The sequence below is a fragment of the Syngnathus floridae genome, chromosome 21 (genome assembly GCF_059516105.1).
Source record: "Syngnathus floridae isolate MCC-2025c chromosome 21, RoL_Sflo_1.0, whole genome shotgun sequence".
In the NCBI taxonomy this organism is placed as follows: Eukaryota; Metazoa; Chordata; class Actinopteri; order Syngnathiformes; family Syngnathidae; genus Syngnathus; species Syngnathus floridae.
Genome location: NC_142433.1, coordinates 2576593 through 2594981, shown reverse-complemented (window position 1 = coordinate 2594981; position 18389 = coordinate 2576593). Strand labels below are relative to the sequence as shown.

Genomic DNA, 18389 nt, shown 5'->3' with positions numbered 1-18389 from the left:
TCCTTGTATTTGAACTTTTTGCTTGTTTTTTTTTTTTTTTTTGTGAAAAAGGAAAGGTCAAATCACCAGTTTTGATTGAGCTTTCAATAGTTGATGAGGAAATGCAGTTTTGCTTTTTAAAGGGCCTGCCTTTTTTTTTCTTAAATTGTAAGTCTACAAAAATAGATACAAGTGCTGTCTTGTTTCCTTTGTCTTTCACAAATGCTACTCAATTGCAGATTTTTTTTTTTTCTTGGTAGCCATTTTCTTCTGTTAGCATTTCTTGGCTGTGTAACATTCTCTTATGGGACTGATTTCAGGGATCGGGGTCTCCCCCTCCCTCTTTTTATTTGGGAAAGAGCTCTAACTACAGCATGAAAATCCCTTTTCCCACCTCCCCCCATCTGCAAACATGCTTGTGCCCCATCACCTCCCCCTCACACAGTTCCACTTGTCAAATGCCTCTGAATAAAGGACAAAAAAAATAATAATTTCGGTTGCCTAACGTCTTTTCTATTGGCTAGATGTCTTTGTATTGGAGATCATATTGCCCATTTACTTTTAAATCAAATTATTCCTTTGCGTATCGATTGCCCAAATTACAAGCAAAAGTGGCTTCCACAGGATGGATGCATAGGTAGCACGTGTTTGAATGATCCTGGATTTATAACTGTAATTAAACGCAAGCACATTTCTCTGGAGATTTGTTAGTTGGCAGCTTTTATTAGTCATCACATTCTTGTTAATGTCCAATTATTAGTCCAAGCTTGACTGCTTTACACTTAACGTTAGAATCTCTTGAACCACCATATTGCATAATGTATTCCTTGCAAAATGATTACGTACAGTGATTTCCTCTGACATCAGCCAACAGCTCAACACACTTTTATGATTGTTAATGTCATCTTTAGCCTTTAATGGCGTCTTTGATATGCAATGGATTTACCATTAACTGCTATATGACAGAAGGGCACCTAGAGGGGATGTCTCTCGGTCAGCAGGTAATGACGCTCCTCGTTTGAGGGAAACAGCGTCCCCTTCAAGTGCATCACGCGTCCTGCAACCCCAGTGCGTCTGTCGGCATCCTCCAACAGCGACCTACGGATGGGTCGGTACACCTTGTAGCGTCTGGAAAGAGAAGGAAAATGTCTTGCATGCAGGTCAGCTACTCAATTATTTGATTTTATATTCATGTATATTTCTATTTCACTTACCTGTAAACTACACATGCAATCAATGCAAAGAAGGCTACCAATAGAGCACTTGCAGTGAGGACCACCTCAGTAGTATGAGGGTTCTTGGACTCTACAGAAGGGGAAATTGTCCATGAATGTTTTGCGTATCTCTAACACTTTCTCTATCACTCACCAGGAGTCCCTTGCAACTTGTTGATGGTGACGGTGGTGCTGGTCAGGGTCAAGCTACGAGAGTCCTCCAGCGTAATGTTGACGCAGTAGGTCCCCGGCTGCGGAAATGTTCTCCGAAGGTTCACCTCACACTTTGGAGAAGGAGGAACGTCGTTGCACATGATGCTGTCCACCCAAGTGCACGTAGGGTCCGAAACGATGGTGCAGGCTGACGTGGGGACGCTGAAGATGAGGTAAGACTTGAACTTTACTTGTGCAATGATTCTTTAACCGCTAGAGATAAGGTAACATACACACCTGCCGAGGCATTTTACCAGGAAGCTGATGTCGGTCTTGGTGACTCTGGCAGCCAACACGTCAACAATGCGACTGTTGGTCTTGCTTTTGAGTGGATGCTTGGGCTCTGTGGAAAAAAAAAAAGCAATGCAAATGCCAATTGAGAGCCTCTATTGTTTAGGAGCGGAATCAGTGTCCTTTGCAAACCCTATATATAGGTTCATCTTATCGTTTTTGTGTATTTTATATTTGTATATTTATCTTCATTCATATTTATAATTATAATTATATTCATATGTATGTGTATAGTTTAACATAAATATGATTATATTATTTATATTTATAGACCGAGCAATTCAAAACATCCATTTACCATCACTACATGGTTATGTACAAATTGATGATAAATGGATGTTTTGAATTGCTCTGTCGCCCTCTCGTGGTAAAGATTTGAAGCACATGCTTAAACCATTAAAAATAAATACAAATAAGAAATAAAAAAAGAATAAGTAAAAATACAAACTATAAGTATAAATAAATATTAAAATATACAAATAGCAATATAAAATATTTATAAATATATTCATAATTCTAATTATATTATCTATATTTATAGACAGAGCAATTCAAGACATCTGTTTACTATCACTCCACTTGGTTATGTCCAAATTGATGATAAATAGATGTTTTGAATTGCTTTGTCGCCCTCCTGTGGTAAAGATCTGAAGCACATGCTTAAACCATTAAAAATAAATCCAAATAAATAATAAAAAAGAATAAATAAAAATACAACAACAAATATAAATATAAATATATAGTAAAATATACAAATAGCAATAAAAATATTTATGAATATATTCGGTTTTTTAAAATTATAATATTTTATATTTATAGACAGAGCAATTCAAGACATCTATTTACCATCACTCCACTTGGTTATGTCCAAATTGATGATAAATGGATGTTTTGAATTGCTCTGTCGCCCTCCTGTGGTAAAGATCTGAAGCACATGCTTAAACCATTAAAAATAAATACAAATAAGAAATAAAAAAAGAATAAGTAAAAATACAAACTATAAATATAAATAAATATTAAAATATACAAATAGCAATATGAAATATTTATAAATATATTCATAATTCTAATTGTATTTTTATTTATTCTTTTTTATTATTTATTTGGATTTATTTTTAATGGTTTAAGCATGTGCTTCAGATCTTTACCACAGGAGGGCGACAGAGCAATTCAAAACATCTATTTATCATCAATTTGGACATAACCAAGTGGAGTGATAGTAAACAGATGTCTTGAATTGCTCTGTCTATAAATATAGATAATATAATTAGAATTATGAATATATTTATAAATATTTCATATTGCTATTTGTATATTTTAATATTTATTTATATTTATAGTTTGTATTTTTACTTATTCTTTTTTTATTTCTTATTTGTATTTATTTTTAATGGTTTAAGCATGTGCTTCAGATCTTTACCACAGGAGGGCGACAGAGCAATTCAAAACATCCATTTATCATCAATTTGGACATAACCAACTGGGGTGATGGTAAATAGATGTCTTGAATTGCTCTGTCTATAAATATAGATAATATAATTAGAATTATGAATATATTTATAAATATTTTATATTGCTATTTGTATATTTTAATATTTATTTATATTTATAGTTTGTATTTTTACTTATTCTTTTTTTATTTCGTATTTGTATTTATTTTTAATGGTTTAAGCATGTGCTTCAGATCTTTACCACAGGAGGGCGACAGAGCAATTCAAAACATCTATTTATCATCAATTTGGACATAACCAAGTGGAGTGATAGTAAACAGATGTCTTGAATTGCTCTGTCTATAAATATAGATAATATAATTAGAATTATGAATATATTTATAAATATTTTATATTGCTATTTGTATATTTTAATATTTATTTATATTTATAGTTTGTATTTTCACTTATTCTTTTTTTATTTCTTATTTGTATTTATTTTTAACGGTTTAAGCATGTGCTTCAGATCTTTACCACAGGAGGGCGACAGAGCAATTCAAGACATCTATTTACCATCACTCCACTTGGTTATGTCCAAATTGATGATAAATAGATGTTTTGAATTGCTCTGTCGCCCTCCTGTGGTAAAGATCTGAAGCACATGCTTAAACCATTAAAAATAAATCCAAATAAATAATAAAAAAGAATAAATAAAAATACAACAACAAATATAAATATATAGTAAAATATACAAATAGCAATAAAAATATTTATGAATATATTCGGTTTTTTAAAATTATAACATTTTATATTTATAGACATGGCAATTCAAAACATCTATTTACCATCACTCCACTTGGTTATGTACAAATTGATGATAAATGGATGTTTTGAATTGCTCTGTCGCCCTCTTGTGGTAAAGGTCTGGAGCACATGCTAAAAACCATTGGAAATAAAAATAAATACAAATAAATAAGAAATAAGTAAAGAATACGTAAAAATACAAACTATAAATATTAATAAATATTAAAACATACTTAGCAATATAAAATATGTGTAAATATGTTTATAGTTATGATTATATTTATATTTATAGACATAGCAATTCAAAACTTTCATCACTCCACTTGGTACAAATTGATGACAAATGGATGTTTTGAATTGCTCTGTCGCCCTCTTGTGGTAAAGGTCTGAAGCAAATGCTAAAACATTAAAAATAAAATGTCTATAAATATAAATAATATAATTGTAATGATGAATATCTTTATAAATATTTTATATTGTATGTATTATATGTATGTATTATATTATTTATAAACTGATAAAACTGCAAACTCCTGGCCCAGACCCAACATAATCCGAGCATTCTGACACTTACCAATGATACTGATGTTACCCACAAAGATTCCGTGCACATAGCGGAAACACTCCTTGTCCTCGAGCACACGTTTGGCGCGAAGCGAAGCAAAGGGGGTCGAGTCTGGGGTCACGCTAGAACCGATGAACGGGAAGGTTTCTGTTGTCATGGTGACAGGAGATGAAGTGGGTATCGCTGAGATGGTTGAAAGAAGTCAGATGTTTACATGAAGTTGCGGGACTTGCAGGCATGTTTAGGGTACATACAAATTAGCTGCCTTGGGTTTTCAATGCTCACCTTGGGGGGTCGTCATTAAGGGTGGTGGAGATGTGGTGCGCACTAAAAGTGGAACAAAAACATGACCACCAAGAACAATCATTAGCAACAATTTTTAATTATTCTAAAGACAAAAAAAATAGGATTGTTACCAGTTGGGGGTGGTGTGGCTGTTGTCGGCATGGACGTGGCGGGAGCAGGCGGACACTCTGTTGGAAACGCCGCCTCCACCACCAACTTGATGCTCATGTTGCCTACCGTGCTGTAGGTGTGCGTGGTCACGTCGCGATGGGTCACCACCTGGTTGCCATCCCTAAAGTCCCACATATAGTCGACGGCCGCCGCCGTCTTTAGGTAGCCGCTAGGGTCGTGGAGATGCACTCGGAAGACTACATCCTCGCCTCGGAAGAACACGTTATCGGCTGACTGGTTGACAGCAGACTTCTGGGAGATGTCCACTACCACCGGAATCAAATCTTCATACGGACAAGCATAGAGAGCATTCTTGATTAGAAAGTTTCTAGTTCTCTTTAAATTCTCATAAATGACAGTGTATTCTACCTGTGATGAAGAAAACGGTGTTGTCACTACTCAAGGGACTGTACTTCCTGCGCTCACGTTTCCGATACACCATGACCTCCATGACCTCTGCTCCGAAAGGGATACTGGAGGTGTTGAGGGACAGACTGGAAGAGTGGCCATCACATGACTCAAAATATTGCCCTGAATCAAGAAAAAAAAGATTTAGTCAAGGGTGTGTAGACTTTTTATAGCCACTATGATTGTGAAAGGACTACTTGTGTGGAGGCGTCTCACCCATGGTGTGCCAGACGTAGACGTAGTTTTTGCGCCTCCAGTCGTTACTCTGAGGGAAGGGCTTCCCGTCAGGGAACACGTTGCATTTGGTCGCGTCCGGGCATTTGCCAAAGCCGTAATCGTCAATCCAGGACGTCCAGTTAAAGACGTAGCCTGAGCGTATTTGTCCATTGGCTGCAATAAAGCAAAGTCTTGTGAAGCGGTCTTCTGAAAGTGTGTTAGGAAGGCCCAGCGGGGCCTTTTGAGTAGCACCTGAGGCCTCCAGCTCCGTACCGTCGTCGCAGTGCTCGTCCCACACGAGCTCCCCGCTGTCGTCCTCCTTCTGGCACGGGGGGTACTCCAACTTGGCCGTGAATGTGATGACGGAACCGTTGAGGGCGGGGCTGTCGCTGGTGAGACGCACTGTGGGTTTACCTCCTGTGACATCACACTTGATCAGAATCAATCTACGCTTGCATGATATCGTGACCAGCAGAACACACCTCGTCTTCTCATGAGCTCCTTGGGTTTGGGTTTCATGGGCGGGTAGAGGTAGTCGTCCCACGGGGCGCTGTCGGGATTCCAGCCGGGGATGCTTGGAATGGGAAAAGGAAACTTTCCTCGGGGGATGTGCTTGTGGGGGAACATGTCAGCATATGCTGGAGAAAGAAACCGCTTGTTAAGACAAAAAAAAAATAACTTCAGTGGAATCTCAGCTAATGAAACTCATGAGACTCTGGAATAGTCTCATAGAATAGATGGAGGAAATCATCACTGTCAAATCGCAAATATTCAAAGTGTTATTTTCTGTACCAATCAAGATAGAGTATTAAATACGCTCATTTAAAATCAGTAACCGCTAAAAATATCTTACTTTTGCGTCCATCCGCTTGAGAGACAAAATAGATGCATGCCAGCAATAAAATATATGTCAAGACTCCCATCTCCCAAAAAAAAAAAAAAGTAAAGTAGTCCTTCTGCTTGAGTTCAGACGTGATGTTGTCCCTCTCTCCTGCTCGTCCTGCTGCGATTTGACTGTTTGTTTGCTTGTGGGCAATAATTAAATCTGGTGCTGGTGAGCACATTGACATGTGACGCTGCTTAACGAGACGCATCTCATCCCTCATTAGAGTGCGTGAGGAAGTCATGAGGAGTGGGGGAGCATCCTCTTCCTCTTTTCTTCTGTTCACTTTTGAAGAAGAATGCATGGTTGGACTGCAACCCTTCATGACACCGTCCACGGGATTGTGACTTTACTTTCCTGACCCAACGTTGGGCCAGAGATTGTTGCACCACATAAGCTCAAAAGCAGAAGCGTACAAACTGTGTGTGTCATCCAACGTGATTGTCATCATTGTTTCAGCGTTGCTTCCACTCACAAGGTCTTTGCCCAAATTTATTTTCATTTTAAAGGTCAAAGAAAAAGCAGCACATTCAGTAAGCCAAAGCAATCATCATGACAGGTCACCGGGGGCGCTAGTGTGCAAAAAATAAAGGTTGCCTTGGTGGATGTGACGTCAGACCTGCAGGTGAATTGGAAACAGGTGTGCACAGGTGAGTCATCAAGCGAGTGCGTCGCCTTTTTCAGCACATGAGGAACCTACTGCACCCACCAGCCATCAAGCGGGGTTCTCCCGGTCAACAAAGCATCTTAAAATGTATGGTTAAGTGGATGTCCATGTTTTCTTTGTGACAGAAGCAGAAAAGAAGACACCAGTGTGATTAATTTAAGCTCTTTATTTATGATCACCAATAAAGCAAAGTAAACTGCACTCGAGTCTGTCACGTGAGTCTTCAATTTTAGGTTGGAGTGCAGTCACAAGGTCGAGCGGGGACGTCAGCCTTTGACCCCTTCCAAAGGAATGTTCTGAAGTTGGACCGTCATCACAAGTTCTATAGGGAATAAGCTTAGTTTAGAGATACACATGAAATACACAATTAAATTGCGAAATTTCCGCGGCAGGATGGCCGAGTGGTTAAATACTTGGCCTGGGAGACGGCAGACTAGGGTTCGACTCCCGCTCAAGTCAACATTTAGAAATTTTACGGTGTGAGACTCGAACTCGAGTCACCGGAACACCAGGTAAAAGCTTAAACCGTTCTACCATCTTCAACTCAACAACAATTCGGTTTCTTAAAATATAGCTTTGACTTTGCCACAACTAACATACCAGTCAATGAATACGACAAACAAACTTTCCATACTAAGACAGATAATAGTCAAGTGGTTTACGACAATACCTATCAAACACGGAGTGCGTGTTCGAGCCCAGCCTTGGGGCCGGCGAGAACCACTTTTTTCTTTTACCTGAGTTTTCTTTTTTCTTCAATGACGTCATCACCGGAACACTATAAAAGTCGGGCAAACGAAGCTGTCAGTCTTGCACGCCGCCTCTGACGGACGAGTCCTCCACCTGCAGCTCTGCACGCATTTCCACCAGCTCATCTAAAACTTCGATTATGTGAGTATTCTCTTTCTTAGACACAAGGTAAGTACAAATGACGCTTGCTTACTTTTACGAATAAACTGCCTTTGCTTACTTTTAACATGGAGTTGTTCTTCTTGGCTTGCTTACAGCGTGCTAAGGTGCAAGCTAAATGTTGCACGTGCGTTGGCAATGGACGCCTTAAATTGCACCAAAAACCATTTATTTGCCATCTGGATGCTGGCGCTGTTAGCTCAAGGTAAGTAGACAAAACAATTCACAATCAAACAGAATGAAACAAATGCACAATAATGCATATGCGTTTTAATTGTCTTCTTTTGTCTGCAGGTGAGAGTCTTCAAATTGAGCCGGAACCTATGAGTTTCAAAGTGGATACAAAAGTTAATGCTTATCTCTTTTCTGTCCACAGGCCTGTACTTGCAACACAAGGACCAGATTGACTACAAAATGGCAAAATTTCAGTTTTATATGAAATATATCTATTAAAGTTACTAAATCAAGTCATGTTCTTTTTCTTTGTCTGCAGGCTCCAAAATGGCTGACAAGCTGTCATTGGCGTGGCTTCATGAGACATTTGCAGGTCTTTAACTCTACATGCCTACCAAATGTAGCATAGCTAAGCCAAACCGGCTCACAAAGCTGTAAGTTTAGAAGTAGAATACTTACTTTTTTTACCATGTCTTTCAGGCCAGCAAGCTGTGGGTGGTTGGAGAGAAGTCCAGCGCTGTCCTGCTTTCATCACTGGTGAAACACACGCGCACATTCATCCATGCACAAATGTTTGACAGTGTATTCCAGCAGGTGACACAATCACGATTCAAGTGGCATTTAGCCTGTCTTCCTGCTTTTGTCCACTAGGTGATGCCAAAGGACCGGGTTCTTGCCGCATGGAACTTCTGTGGTGAATAAAAGCTAATCTCCAACCTGTTGCAAATACAAACTGGATGAATCCAAGTACTTAACAGTTTGTTGTTCTAGGTGCAGGCCATCCGATGGAGTTGTGATCAACTTCCTGTCTAAAATGCAGCCAGGTTTCACACTACCAAACCCTGTTGCATGTTTTAATTTAAAAAAAAATACTAAATAAATTGCCTTCTTTCTCCATCTCGTTGCAGTTCAGTTCCAGTAAGAATGCTGACTTGGTCACCATGATCCTCCACCTGCAAAGAGAAATCTTCTCCAAAAAGGTCCTCAAAGCTGCCTCTACTTTCAGTACTGAGACATTCAAATAAACTTACAAAATTGACGCTTGATTGTTCCCCTCGTTTGTGTGCAGGTGTGTCCGTCCTGGCGAGTCTTTGCAACATTTCAGGAGCTTGGCCTGCTGTTGGTCGTCTGAGGTTTGAGTGCTAACTGCTTCAGCACAAATCTACAGTTAAAAATAGTCAACCAAAATGGAGTCATTGTGTCTGTTCCTTTTCATTTCAGAGTGCAGGTCCAAAAATTGAAGACTGCCACAGTTTGACTTTAGCCACAAGTGCTTCTACTCCGTTGGCAGGTAAACGAGCGCCCTGAGCAGAAGCACCAGTGGCTAAAGCCAAACTGTGGCAGGGCTTTCATTTTCTGGACCTGGATTTGCAACCTCTATTTACAGGTGGATCGACAAGGTGAAATGCTGCAGTCATGCTACTTACCAAAAGCTTCAAGTCTACTTGGCTTTGGCTGAGCGTCTCTTGGGTCCTCACTGCCTGAAGAGGAATAGTCCTCTGCTGGTGAGAGATGACACATTTCAGCTAACATGTTCCAAAAGTCAAATGACTGTTTTTTTTGTGTCCAGGGTGAAGTACCAAGAGTCTCCTGCAACACTCAAAGTGTTCTTGTTGCATCTTCATCCACAAGGTGCTGGAGTCCAATTCTGAGATCTGTGTGGGAGAAATACAAACTTAGATGGTATGATCTTAGAAGACTACTTTGCACAATCCTTATAACTTTCTTTTGTTCATTTTTTTTCTTTTTCTCTGCAGGCAACAAGAAACATGAACAGCTTCCAGTTAATGCAGCTTTGAATACTTGATGCCAGAAAAAACTCTTCTTGTGCACTGGTAAGAAAGCATTGTATGCACAAGTATTTGACTTAACTTTTGACTTACAGATCTCTTTTTGTCTTAGGTCCACACGCTGACTTGTCCATGCTCGTCCCACTGGCCGACCACCTTTTATCTTGGGTCCACACTCTGACTTGTCCATTAGCCGATTACTTCTCCACACGGCCAGGAGAAGACTGCCATCCAACTTGTTTATGATTGAATGTTTACTCTGCAAAGGAAATAAAGTTTTATTTGAAAGAACACAAACTCAACTCTTCTTTGAAAAACACAAACTCAACTCTTCTAACATAAAATCAAACTTTTAAAAAAAAAAAAATCTATTTTTTTTCCTGAATTTTTTTTTGCAAATTTTTTTTCCTGGAATTTTTTTTTTTACCTGGATTTTTTTTTCCTGGATTTTTTTTGTGGGGGGGAATTTTTGGGAGGAAAAACTAGAAAGGGGCGGGACCAAAACGAGAATACTGCATCATGATTCGCCAATTGCTTTGGAAGTGGGTGGGGAAATGAGAATAAATGGCTACGATTGGTTGAAAGGTGGGCGTGGTTATGCAAATGAGGTGTTCTCTGATTGGTTGAATTTAAATTGGGCGTGGTTTCGTCAATTTGAAGCATTCTGATTGGTCAGATGTGCAAATGCTGCATTTTGATTGGCTGTTCAAAAGTGGGCGTGGTTATGCAAATTAGGTACTGTGATGTGATTGGTCAGCCTGAATTTGGGCGGAGTTAGGAGGCGGGCAAAGTGGCACTTAGGTTTTCAAAAGCAGTTTTCAGACTTGAGGTGAGCTTTGGCCTTCAGTCACTGCCATGGACACTAGTCTTTGACTGTTCCACTCCATCTCACATGACTCAAAGTGACAGCAATACAATTGCAGTCACTTTGAGTCATGTGAGATGGAGAGTAACATATCAAATACTGGTGTCCATGGCAGTGACTAAAGGCAACTCTCACCTCAAGACTTCAGACAGCTTTCAAACACGTAAGTCCCACTCTTGTAACCACCTAGCATGAAAGACTTCAAATAAGTGAAGCATATGTACTTATAAAACACAAAGGCTTGCATTCCAGTTTAACAATTTATGAGACAGAAATGCAATTTGAAAACATTTGAGTAGTCAATGTTTGCGTGGAACTAATTTAGTTGCACACAAATATTGACGATAGGCTGTGCAGCTCAAGTGCTTGACAAGCTCACTTGTAATGACACAATTGCCACCAGGGGAAGGTGAGCATATGCAAACAGCTGACGTGTGACAAAAACTAAGTGGCAGGTACTGCACATCATCATCACACTTCTGGACAGGGTTTTCAATGACACTGAGGCAAACCAAGTTAGATAAATATTATTAAAATGTATATTCATGACTATCTTGGTTTGCCTCAATGTCATTGAAAACACTTCCAGAAGTGTGTGAGTATGACGTTGTGCAGTACCTGGCACTTAGTTTTTGTCCCAGTGAGTGATATCAACTGGTTGGATCTGCTCACCTTCCCCCTGGTGGCACTTGTGTGCCATTAGAAGTGACAGGAGAGGTGGGTGAACTCACAGCCACCTTGTGCTGCAATGAGACATTATCCATCAGCTCCTCAAACGCAACACTGCGTACTCACATCACATGTCCAATAGCAGGTCCCACGAAGCTGTTGGCTGGCTGCACCGTTGGGCCCCAAACCTCTCCTATCCTGTCAAGCAGGAAAAAAAGAGTCAGTGTGCCCTCTACTGGGCACATATTGTACTGCACCCATTGCAGTATGAGCTTCTGTGGCTCTAAAAGCGTTCACGCAGAATAGACGTCAAAATCAACCACCTCTGTCAAACAGTTCAGTTAGCTCCGTCCAGACTGACTGAGGGGTGAACGTTTGTAATCTCGATGTTTTAAAGTGTTCAAAAAGCTTGACAACGACAAAAAATAATAAACTTGATATTAAATTACATTTTCATCATAATAATTTACCCTCCACAACCACTTAGCACGGATTAAAATCATATTTCGAAAAGAATATTTAGTCGCCTTCGACCGTGCTGGTGGACCTAATATTTTGACCCTACCTAGTCACCAGGAGCATAATGCTACATAGAAGGGAAAAAGAAGGCATACATAGGGAGCAAGTCGTACCTTAGGAGAACATTTGGCAGGTAGACGACCAGCAGCCGACGTAGAGCCTCCACTCTTCCACTTTGCGTGGAAAATGGACAAAACAACGCTGAAGTCAAACGCTTTCGTTGATTCACGATTGATCGACAGCTGAGTGCCATTTGTGGGCGTGCTAGTTAACAACAAGCCACCTTTGTTGTTGTTTTACAATAGCTAGCGAGCTTCAAGTGAAGCTCTAACAGGTAGAGGCAATGACGTTAACCACTCGACCAAAGACTCGTGACGATGGCAGTGATAGATGAGCAACCCACGCTCACCTCAAGACTGAAACCTGCCTTCAAAAACCTAAGTGGCACTTTGCTCGCCTCTACCTTGCCAAATTCAGTCTGGCCAATCAGAGCGCAGCTGAAATTGGCCTGACCACGCCTACTTTCTAAAAGCCAATCGGAAGGCAGCATTTCAAATCAACGACGCCACGCCTACTTTACATCAGGGCCCCTCGTCTGCATAACCGCGCCCCCTTTTCAACCAATCGGATTTCATTCTCATTGCCCAACCCACTTCTTGATACCTCAGCGAATCATGAAGCAGTATTTAACAAGCAAAATGAAAAAAAATTAAACAAAAGTCACAAACTTTATGCAGAAGTGAAAGAAAATCGACAAAGTACAGCCCGTGGGTAAGGTCGGGTCCCGAACCATGGTTCCATCGTGTTAGCATGCATGCATTTGCAAATAAAAGGCAATTGGAGAGCTTGAAAATCTTTAAATTACTTGCTCAAAACACAGCTTGCAGTCACCCGTAGACCTGCTCACTGAACCGGATATAATCTCCAATGACCTTTTACTTTGAGACTGATACTGAATCGGTTTCGTATCAATGGCAAGTATGCTGTTAAACTACTAAAACGCCTGCACATGTCAACTTACTTGAATCGTTTACTTAGCTCCTCCCTCCAATGGTTCCTGGGTTTTAAGTGCAGTCAATGTGCTTCTGCGTCCCCTGGTGGTCACACTGTCTAACAACAGGTGATCTCATGTGGACATTATTCGGGGAAAGGAACAAACGTGGCGCCCTGGGAGTAAAACAGAACATTACATACATACAAGCAATAATCAAATAATTATCTCAACATTTTTATGCAGGAGCTAAAACAGCCCAAATTAAAAAATTCATGTTTTTTTCCCCCTTTTGATATTTTATAAGACACAATTTCACTATCCTGTTTAGATCATATGTACAAATTTTGAGTCTTTGCGTTCACAAATAATTTTTTTCTCACTGGGCACATGCAGTCAATTTTTAAAGGGGAAGTGGAATGCAGACACATTCCTCCTGTGTGTGTGTGCCTCTCTGTGGTGGGAGGGAAGTCTTCTCCTCAAGTGTATTTTGGCTTCAAAGACGACATGGGAGTGCTTGCTTCTGGAAACGCATGATATTATGTTATCCCCATTTGCCCTATGACTGAACATGTTCCCACCAGAACACAAGCAACTAACCTGGGCTGACCCCTTCTCTTTTCCTCCACGCAGGCCTCTCATTTGGGTCCGCCTTCTCTTTCTTCTCCACCTAGCACATTTGCTCATTCTCTGAGAAAAGCTCCTGCAAAGAACAATAACCCTGACGCGCTACATTAGCGCAGATTGCTGGTTAACACACAAATGAACTCCTACTTAACCCCATTCGTGTTTCTCAGATGTCCTCATCTCACCACTGTAATCACAAACATGAGAGGGAACGCTGGCCTGTCATCCCAAGTAGGAGGGGCAATAAATATACTGTGTTTGCAGATGTGTACTTAAAAAAAAACCAATGTTCAATTCAATGTGTGTGCAGTTAGGGGTTAAAAATGCGTTAAAAATCTCATAAAAATATTTTTACTGCAGTGCTGTAACTCTAAATCTGACGGTGATAGCAACCTGCTGGGAAAACTCGATTTTCCATCGTCTTATCCTTCATCCAGATGAACTGTCAAACTGCCAAGACGGAACCATGAGATCCAAACTGGACCCGAATGCTGCTGTTTTCCGACTTTGACAGATGGCCTGCAGCCTATGAACAGCACCAAAGCAAGACTGTCAAACACACAACTTGATGTTGTCATTGTTCAGTTATGTCGATTATTTTCACGACAGGCTTGTAAAAAATTGATTCACAGTCTTCAGTCTTCTGCTATGGATCATGGAGGAATTTGAGGTTACTCATTTGAGTGAGGGGTATGGGTACAACCTTGTCTGATCGCACAAATAAATATAAAAACTTACATTTGTCATCAATTCTATGCAAGAGACTTTTTTTGACGAATTGGAGGAGCCAAACGCGTGGAACGGCTTGGGTAATTGGAGGAGCCAAACGAGAGCGCTGCAGGCTTTAGGACCGCGGGGTGTGCACGATGACAGGCGATCCACTCCACAGTAACGGGAGTTGGTGCTCTGGGCAACCTGCTCGTCCAGTCTAATGGATTCAAATGTGGTCGGTGCGCTCATGGTGCAGTGGATTACTTTTTGGGATAGATTAAACGCAAGCATGGAAGTGAGACTTAAACTGGGCTAAGTTTTTGGGAGCCTCTCTGCAACATGGGGCTGTGGGGCAGACACCGGAGGATCTTGTGTTTATGGTTGTTGCTTCTTGGAGTCACTTTGCTTCTGTTGATAGTTTCTGACCTTTTCCACGAAGAAGAACAACAACGCTCCCACCAGACACTTGCTGGCGCCCCACGCCGCCCCTTCCAGCGGCCCCCGGATCCACCGGACGATTTGGAGCTGATCGGAGACGCAGAACTGGAGCTGGTACCCGAGTTCGTCCCCATTAACTCGCTTAAGGAGGACCAACTTTTGTTCGTGGCGTCCACGCAGAACGCAAAAGACCTGCGGTATAAGAATGGGAATTACAAGATGCTCTTACCCGCGTCGAGGAAGGAATTTCTGTCCGGTCGTGTGGAAGAAGAAGAAGAGCAGGATCAATACGACAACCAGATCTCAGCGTATCGCTCACTGCCTGAGGCGCGACATCCTAAGTGAGTATGGGACGTAAACAAAATCACTTTTACGCATGGACTACTTCGGTGTGGATACGTTACTCAGTGTGAGATGGATTCTTTTTGTGATAGGTGCTTTGGCGAACAGTACAGTGAATCATTGCCTTCTGCCAGCGTGGTCATCTGCTTTCACGATGAGGCTTGGTCCACACTTTTACGCACACTGCACAGCGTCATCAGCACAGCGCCCAGTGCTTTCCTGGTGGAGCTCCTCCTAGTGGACGACCTCAGTACACATGGTATGAATGCCTTTAGATGATCGGGTACAGGAATCATAGTATGGCGGTGGTCCATAGATTCTTATGCATTCTCTATCATGTATTCATTTATCCATCCCAACACAGATAACTTGAAGACTGAGCTCAGTGAATATGTGTCCCACCTGGATGGGGTACGTTTGATTCGCAGCACGAAGCGCCTCGGGGTCGGAGGGTGCCGTAACCTGGGTGCATCCATAGCTTCTGGGGAGGTTCTGGTCTTCATGGACTCACACGTTGAATGCCACAACGGCTGGCTGGAACCACTCCTGGAGAGGGTGGCCCAGGACAGGTAAGAGCCCACCTAATAATAAAAAGAAGAAAAAATACCTCATGCCCCCCACACCAGTAGACAAAGAGCACAGTAGTACATGCTAGTAGGGTGACAAATATCATTCCATAGCAGGGGGTGCGGCTCTCGTGGTGTGGCTCCAATTAGGCCTCCAATTAGGCAGCTCGCTTTGGTCGGGAAATGGATAGTCTTAGTTTCTGTTTTGCTCCACAGCTTTTGTCGCTATCATTCAACCACATGAAAGAAATATTTCAAACACATGTAATCCAGAGACAGGACTAATAAAAGACAGCGTGTTATTCGACTCAGACACGCACGTCATGGATGTGGTGTTTTTTGCAGGACCAGAGTTGTTTCCCCCATCATGGATGTGATCCACTGGGAGACTTTTAAGTACAACGCCACCCGGTGGCCAGTGTGGGGGGTTTTTGACTGGAATCTGGACTTTTCCTGGGAATCCAAACCGCAACTGCTGGACGGGGACTCGGACTTGGCGGTTGAACCTGTACTGTGAGTTTACAGGCTGTTATGGCCTTTCTGTGTCATGACTACAGCCCAAAGTTGAACTTCCGTTGTTCCGACGTTTTAACACAAGAGAGGAATGTTTTTCTCAATCTTCTGTGCTGTGATTACTTCAACCTGTTCTGATTCTGACTGCAATAGGAGTCCAGCATTAGGAGGTGGAGTTCTGGCCGTGGATAGACATTTCTTCCATAAAGTGGGAGCCTTTGATCCTGGGATTCTACTGTGGGGAGGGGAACAGATTGAGCTGTCAATCAAGGTTAGTTTTTGTTTGAAATCCAGCGCAAAGAAATATGAATCATGTGCAAATGGTTTTTCACTGCACTTGGGTGATCCACTTGCCTTTAGCCAAGTTATTGAGAATGTTGTGTTCAAGTAATGGTTTTGGAATGTTTTGCTTTCCACCAGAGATCAAAATAACAAGAGAATATGACTTGACCATTTGACCCCATTTTAGGGAAATGTGATGACTTCAATGTGACGCGAAAGATTGTTATTCACATTCTTTCAAATGAGAATCCAACAGGAAGAGGAAACCTAATCCTGTTGTTATTGCTAATGCTATCCAAGGTGTGGTCGTGCGGCGGCTCAATGGAGGTGGTTCCTTGCTCCCGAGTGGCCCACCTAGACCACCGCCTCCCCCGCCCCCCTTCCCGTTTCCAAGACCAGGAGCAGCTTGAGAGGAACAAGATCCGCGTAGCTGACACGTGGATGGACACGTACCGCAATATTTTCTACAGGCGGGACACGCTGGCTCATTTTATTAGGCAGGTGTGTGTGTGTCGAGTGATATCCGAGTACGCCCGTACAAAATGTACAAAAATGTGCTCTATTACGTGCAGTCTGAGAGGCCGAATATTACCGAGCGCCAGCAGTTGAAGATGACTTTGGGATGCAGGGACTTCCACTGGTACCTGACGACGATCCATCCCCAACTTTACATTCCGCAGGATAGACCAGGATTCTCGGGCGAGGTAATATGGGAACACACAGGCAATATTTAAGAAAATATTTAGAAAAATACTTACTTAGTCAAATACTGAATGTGAGTCACTTTTGTCTTTTTGAAGCTGTACAACGTCGCAGTCGGTGGCTGCATCGACCACCATCCGGGTCAAGGAGCGCAAGTCGGAGCCATGATCCTAGCGCCGTGCAGTGGCACAGGCAGGCAGGTAACCATGGCAACAGTCTCCTTACTCTGCAAGAAAGTCGCAGGCCACAAAGATAACCTGCAGGTTATTGCAGCATTGTGACCTCAACTCCGACGGGGAAGTGCGATGGGGTCCCGCGGGGGCTTTGTGTATGGACGCCGTCGGAGACCAGGTGGTCCTCTCCCAGTGTTGGCAGCCAATCAGCGAAAGGCTCCAGTGGACGTTCATAAAGGTGAAGCAGGACAAAGAATTTTATAACCTCTTGAGATGACTTTCAGGTCTGCAAGGTTTTGTTTCTTTCCAGCTGAGTGGCCAGTTGCTACATCGGCAGTCTCAGCTGTGTGTGGAGGCTGTGAAGGATGGACGTGGCACACCATCAGACCAAGTCGGTGCCCAGACGGGTGCGGGAGACCTCGTCTTGCGCCCCTGCACGCGGCATCCCACGCAGCAGTGGCACTTTGAGCAGCTCGTGTCGCCCTAATATTTGTCCAAAAAACGTATATCATAATAATCTATCATTATCTACATTATGGTAAAACGTTTACAATATTTTCTCCTGTTTTAAGGATTTTAGATGGAACTCTTATTTTTAATAAAAGACTATCAGCTCACATCTAAAGAGCATGATGAAATTGTTAATAAATTTAAGCAGTAAAAAGTTTTTTTTTCCAATTTTTCTTCCATAAACAGATGTGAACAGCAGATGGCGTTGTTTATAAACCTTAAGATCAAGGTTTTCCAAAATCTGCCCAATGGGCTTGCTATACCACTCCAGTAGATACACAATGAATTAATAGCAATCCTGCAATCTAGTGGTTAAAAAAAAAAGAATATGTCACTTCCCTTTCAAGGAGAAGGAGACGCCGTCATTCGGCAGATGTTGCAGAAGCTTCACTTGATGGAACTTGATGAAAGGAAGCCACCATTCATCTCCGGCTTGTGACGTACCTATTGTTCTGCCACCCTTTGCGGCGGCAGTGTTTGTA

At 41.8% G+C, this 18389-nt stretch overlaps 2 protein-coding genes and 1 long non-coding RNA gene across 11 annotated transcripts; 2 read left to right on the top strand and 1 right to left on the bottom strand.

Moving 5' to 3' along the window:
* Window positions 1–682: 682 nt before the first annotated feature.
* Window positions 683–6661, bottom strand: gpnmb (glycoprotein (transmembrane) nmb). 2 transcript variants are annotated; one of them, XM_088366139.1, is made up of 12 exons: window positions 6430–6661; window positions 6059–6214; window positions 5829–5993; window positions 5577–5750; window positions 5322–5483; window positions 4913–5236; window positions 4782–4823; window positions 4506–4679; window positions 1644–1749; window positions 1348–1568; window positions 1194–1284; window positions 683–1107 (listed from the first exon to the last, which is right to left on the bottom strand). In XM_088366139.1, exons 1-12 carry the CDS (start codon window positions 6644–6646, stop codon window positions 954–956), a joined length of 1986 nt encoding a protein of 661 aa, XP_088222265.1. In that variant the 5' UTR covers window positions 6647–6661; the 3' UTR covers window positions 683–953. The 2 variants fall into 2 exon arrangements, with proteins under 2 accessions (XP_088222265.1, XP_088222266.1); XM_088366140.1 differs by having other exon boundaries at window positions 5850–5993; window positions 6430–6660.
* A 1237-nt stretch (window positions 6662–7898) lies between these two features.
* LOC148379846 (uncharacterized) lies at window positions 7899–10296 on the top strand. 8 transcript variants are annotated; one of them, XR_015855181.1, is made up of 14 exons: window positions 7899–8044; window positions 8134–8240; window positions 8412–8452; window positions 8529–8582; window positions 8690–8746; window positions 8861–8903; window positions 8981–9033; window positions 9118–9189; window positions 9279–9342; window positions 9431–9500; window positions 9597–9714; window positions 9780–9892; window positions 9967–10044; window positions 10112–10296. It is a non-coding gene; the product is annotated as an uncharacterized LOC148379846 (long non-coding RNA). The 8 variants fall into 8 exon arrangements; XR_015855177.1 differs by lacking the exon at window positions 8412–8452 and adding an exon at window positions 8330–8382 and having other exon boundaries at window positions 9780–9841; XR_015855176.1 differs by lacking the exon at window positions 8412–8452 and adding an exon at window positions 8330–8382.
* A 4234-nt stretch (window positions 10297–14530) lies between these two features.
* On the top strand, window positions 14531–18061 carry LOC148379845 (polypeptide N-acetylgalactosaminyltransferase 15-like). Its single transcript, XM_088366024.1, has 10 exons — window positions 14531–15160; window positions 15254–15420; window positions 15526–15730; window positions 16073–16240; window positions 16394–16511; window positions 16823–17023; window positions 17095–17226; window positions 17323–17424; window positions 17498–17635; window positions 17708–18061. Exons 1-10 carry the CDS (start codon window positions 14721–14723, stop codon window positions 17882–17884), a joined length of 1848 nt encoding a protein of 615 aa, XP_088222150.1. The 5' UTR covers window positions 14531–14720; the 3' UTR covers window positions 17885–18061.
* The last annotated feature ends 328 nt before the right edge of the window (window positions 18062–18389 follow it).

Excerpts from the sequence above, each read along its gene's own strand:
- gpnmb (XM_088366139.1), bottom strand. The coding sequence starts at position 6,646 with ATGTCAATGTGCTCACCAGCACCAGATTTAATTATTGCCCACAAGCAA. Across the intron at positions 6,215-6,429 it reads TCAAGCGGATGGACGCAAAA|CATATGCTGACATGTTCCCC; the intron begins GTAAGATATTTT and ends TTCTTTCTCCAG. Across the intron at positions 1,750-4,505 it reads GGGTAACATCAGTATCATTG|AGCCCAAGCATCCACTCAAA; the intron begins GTAAGTGTCAGA and ends TTTTTTCCACAG.
- LOC148379845 (XM_088366024.1), top strand. The coding sequence starts at position 14,721 with ATGGGGCTGTGGGGCAGACACCGGAGGATCTTGTGTTTATGGTTGTTG. Across the intron at positions 15,731-16,072 it reads GAGAGGGTGGCCCAGGACAG|GACCAGAGTTGTTTCCCCCA; the intron begins GTAAGAGCCCAC and ends TGTTTTTTGCAG. Across the intron at positions 17,425-17,497 it reads GCAGTGGCACAGGCAGGCAG|CATTGTGACCTCAACTCCGA; the intron begins GTAACCATGGCA and ends AGGTTATTGCAG.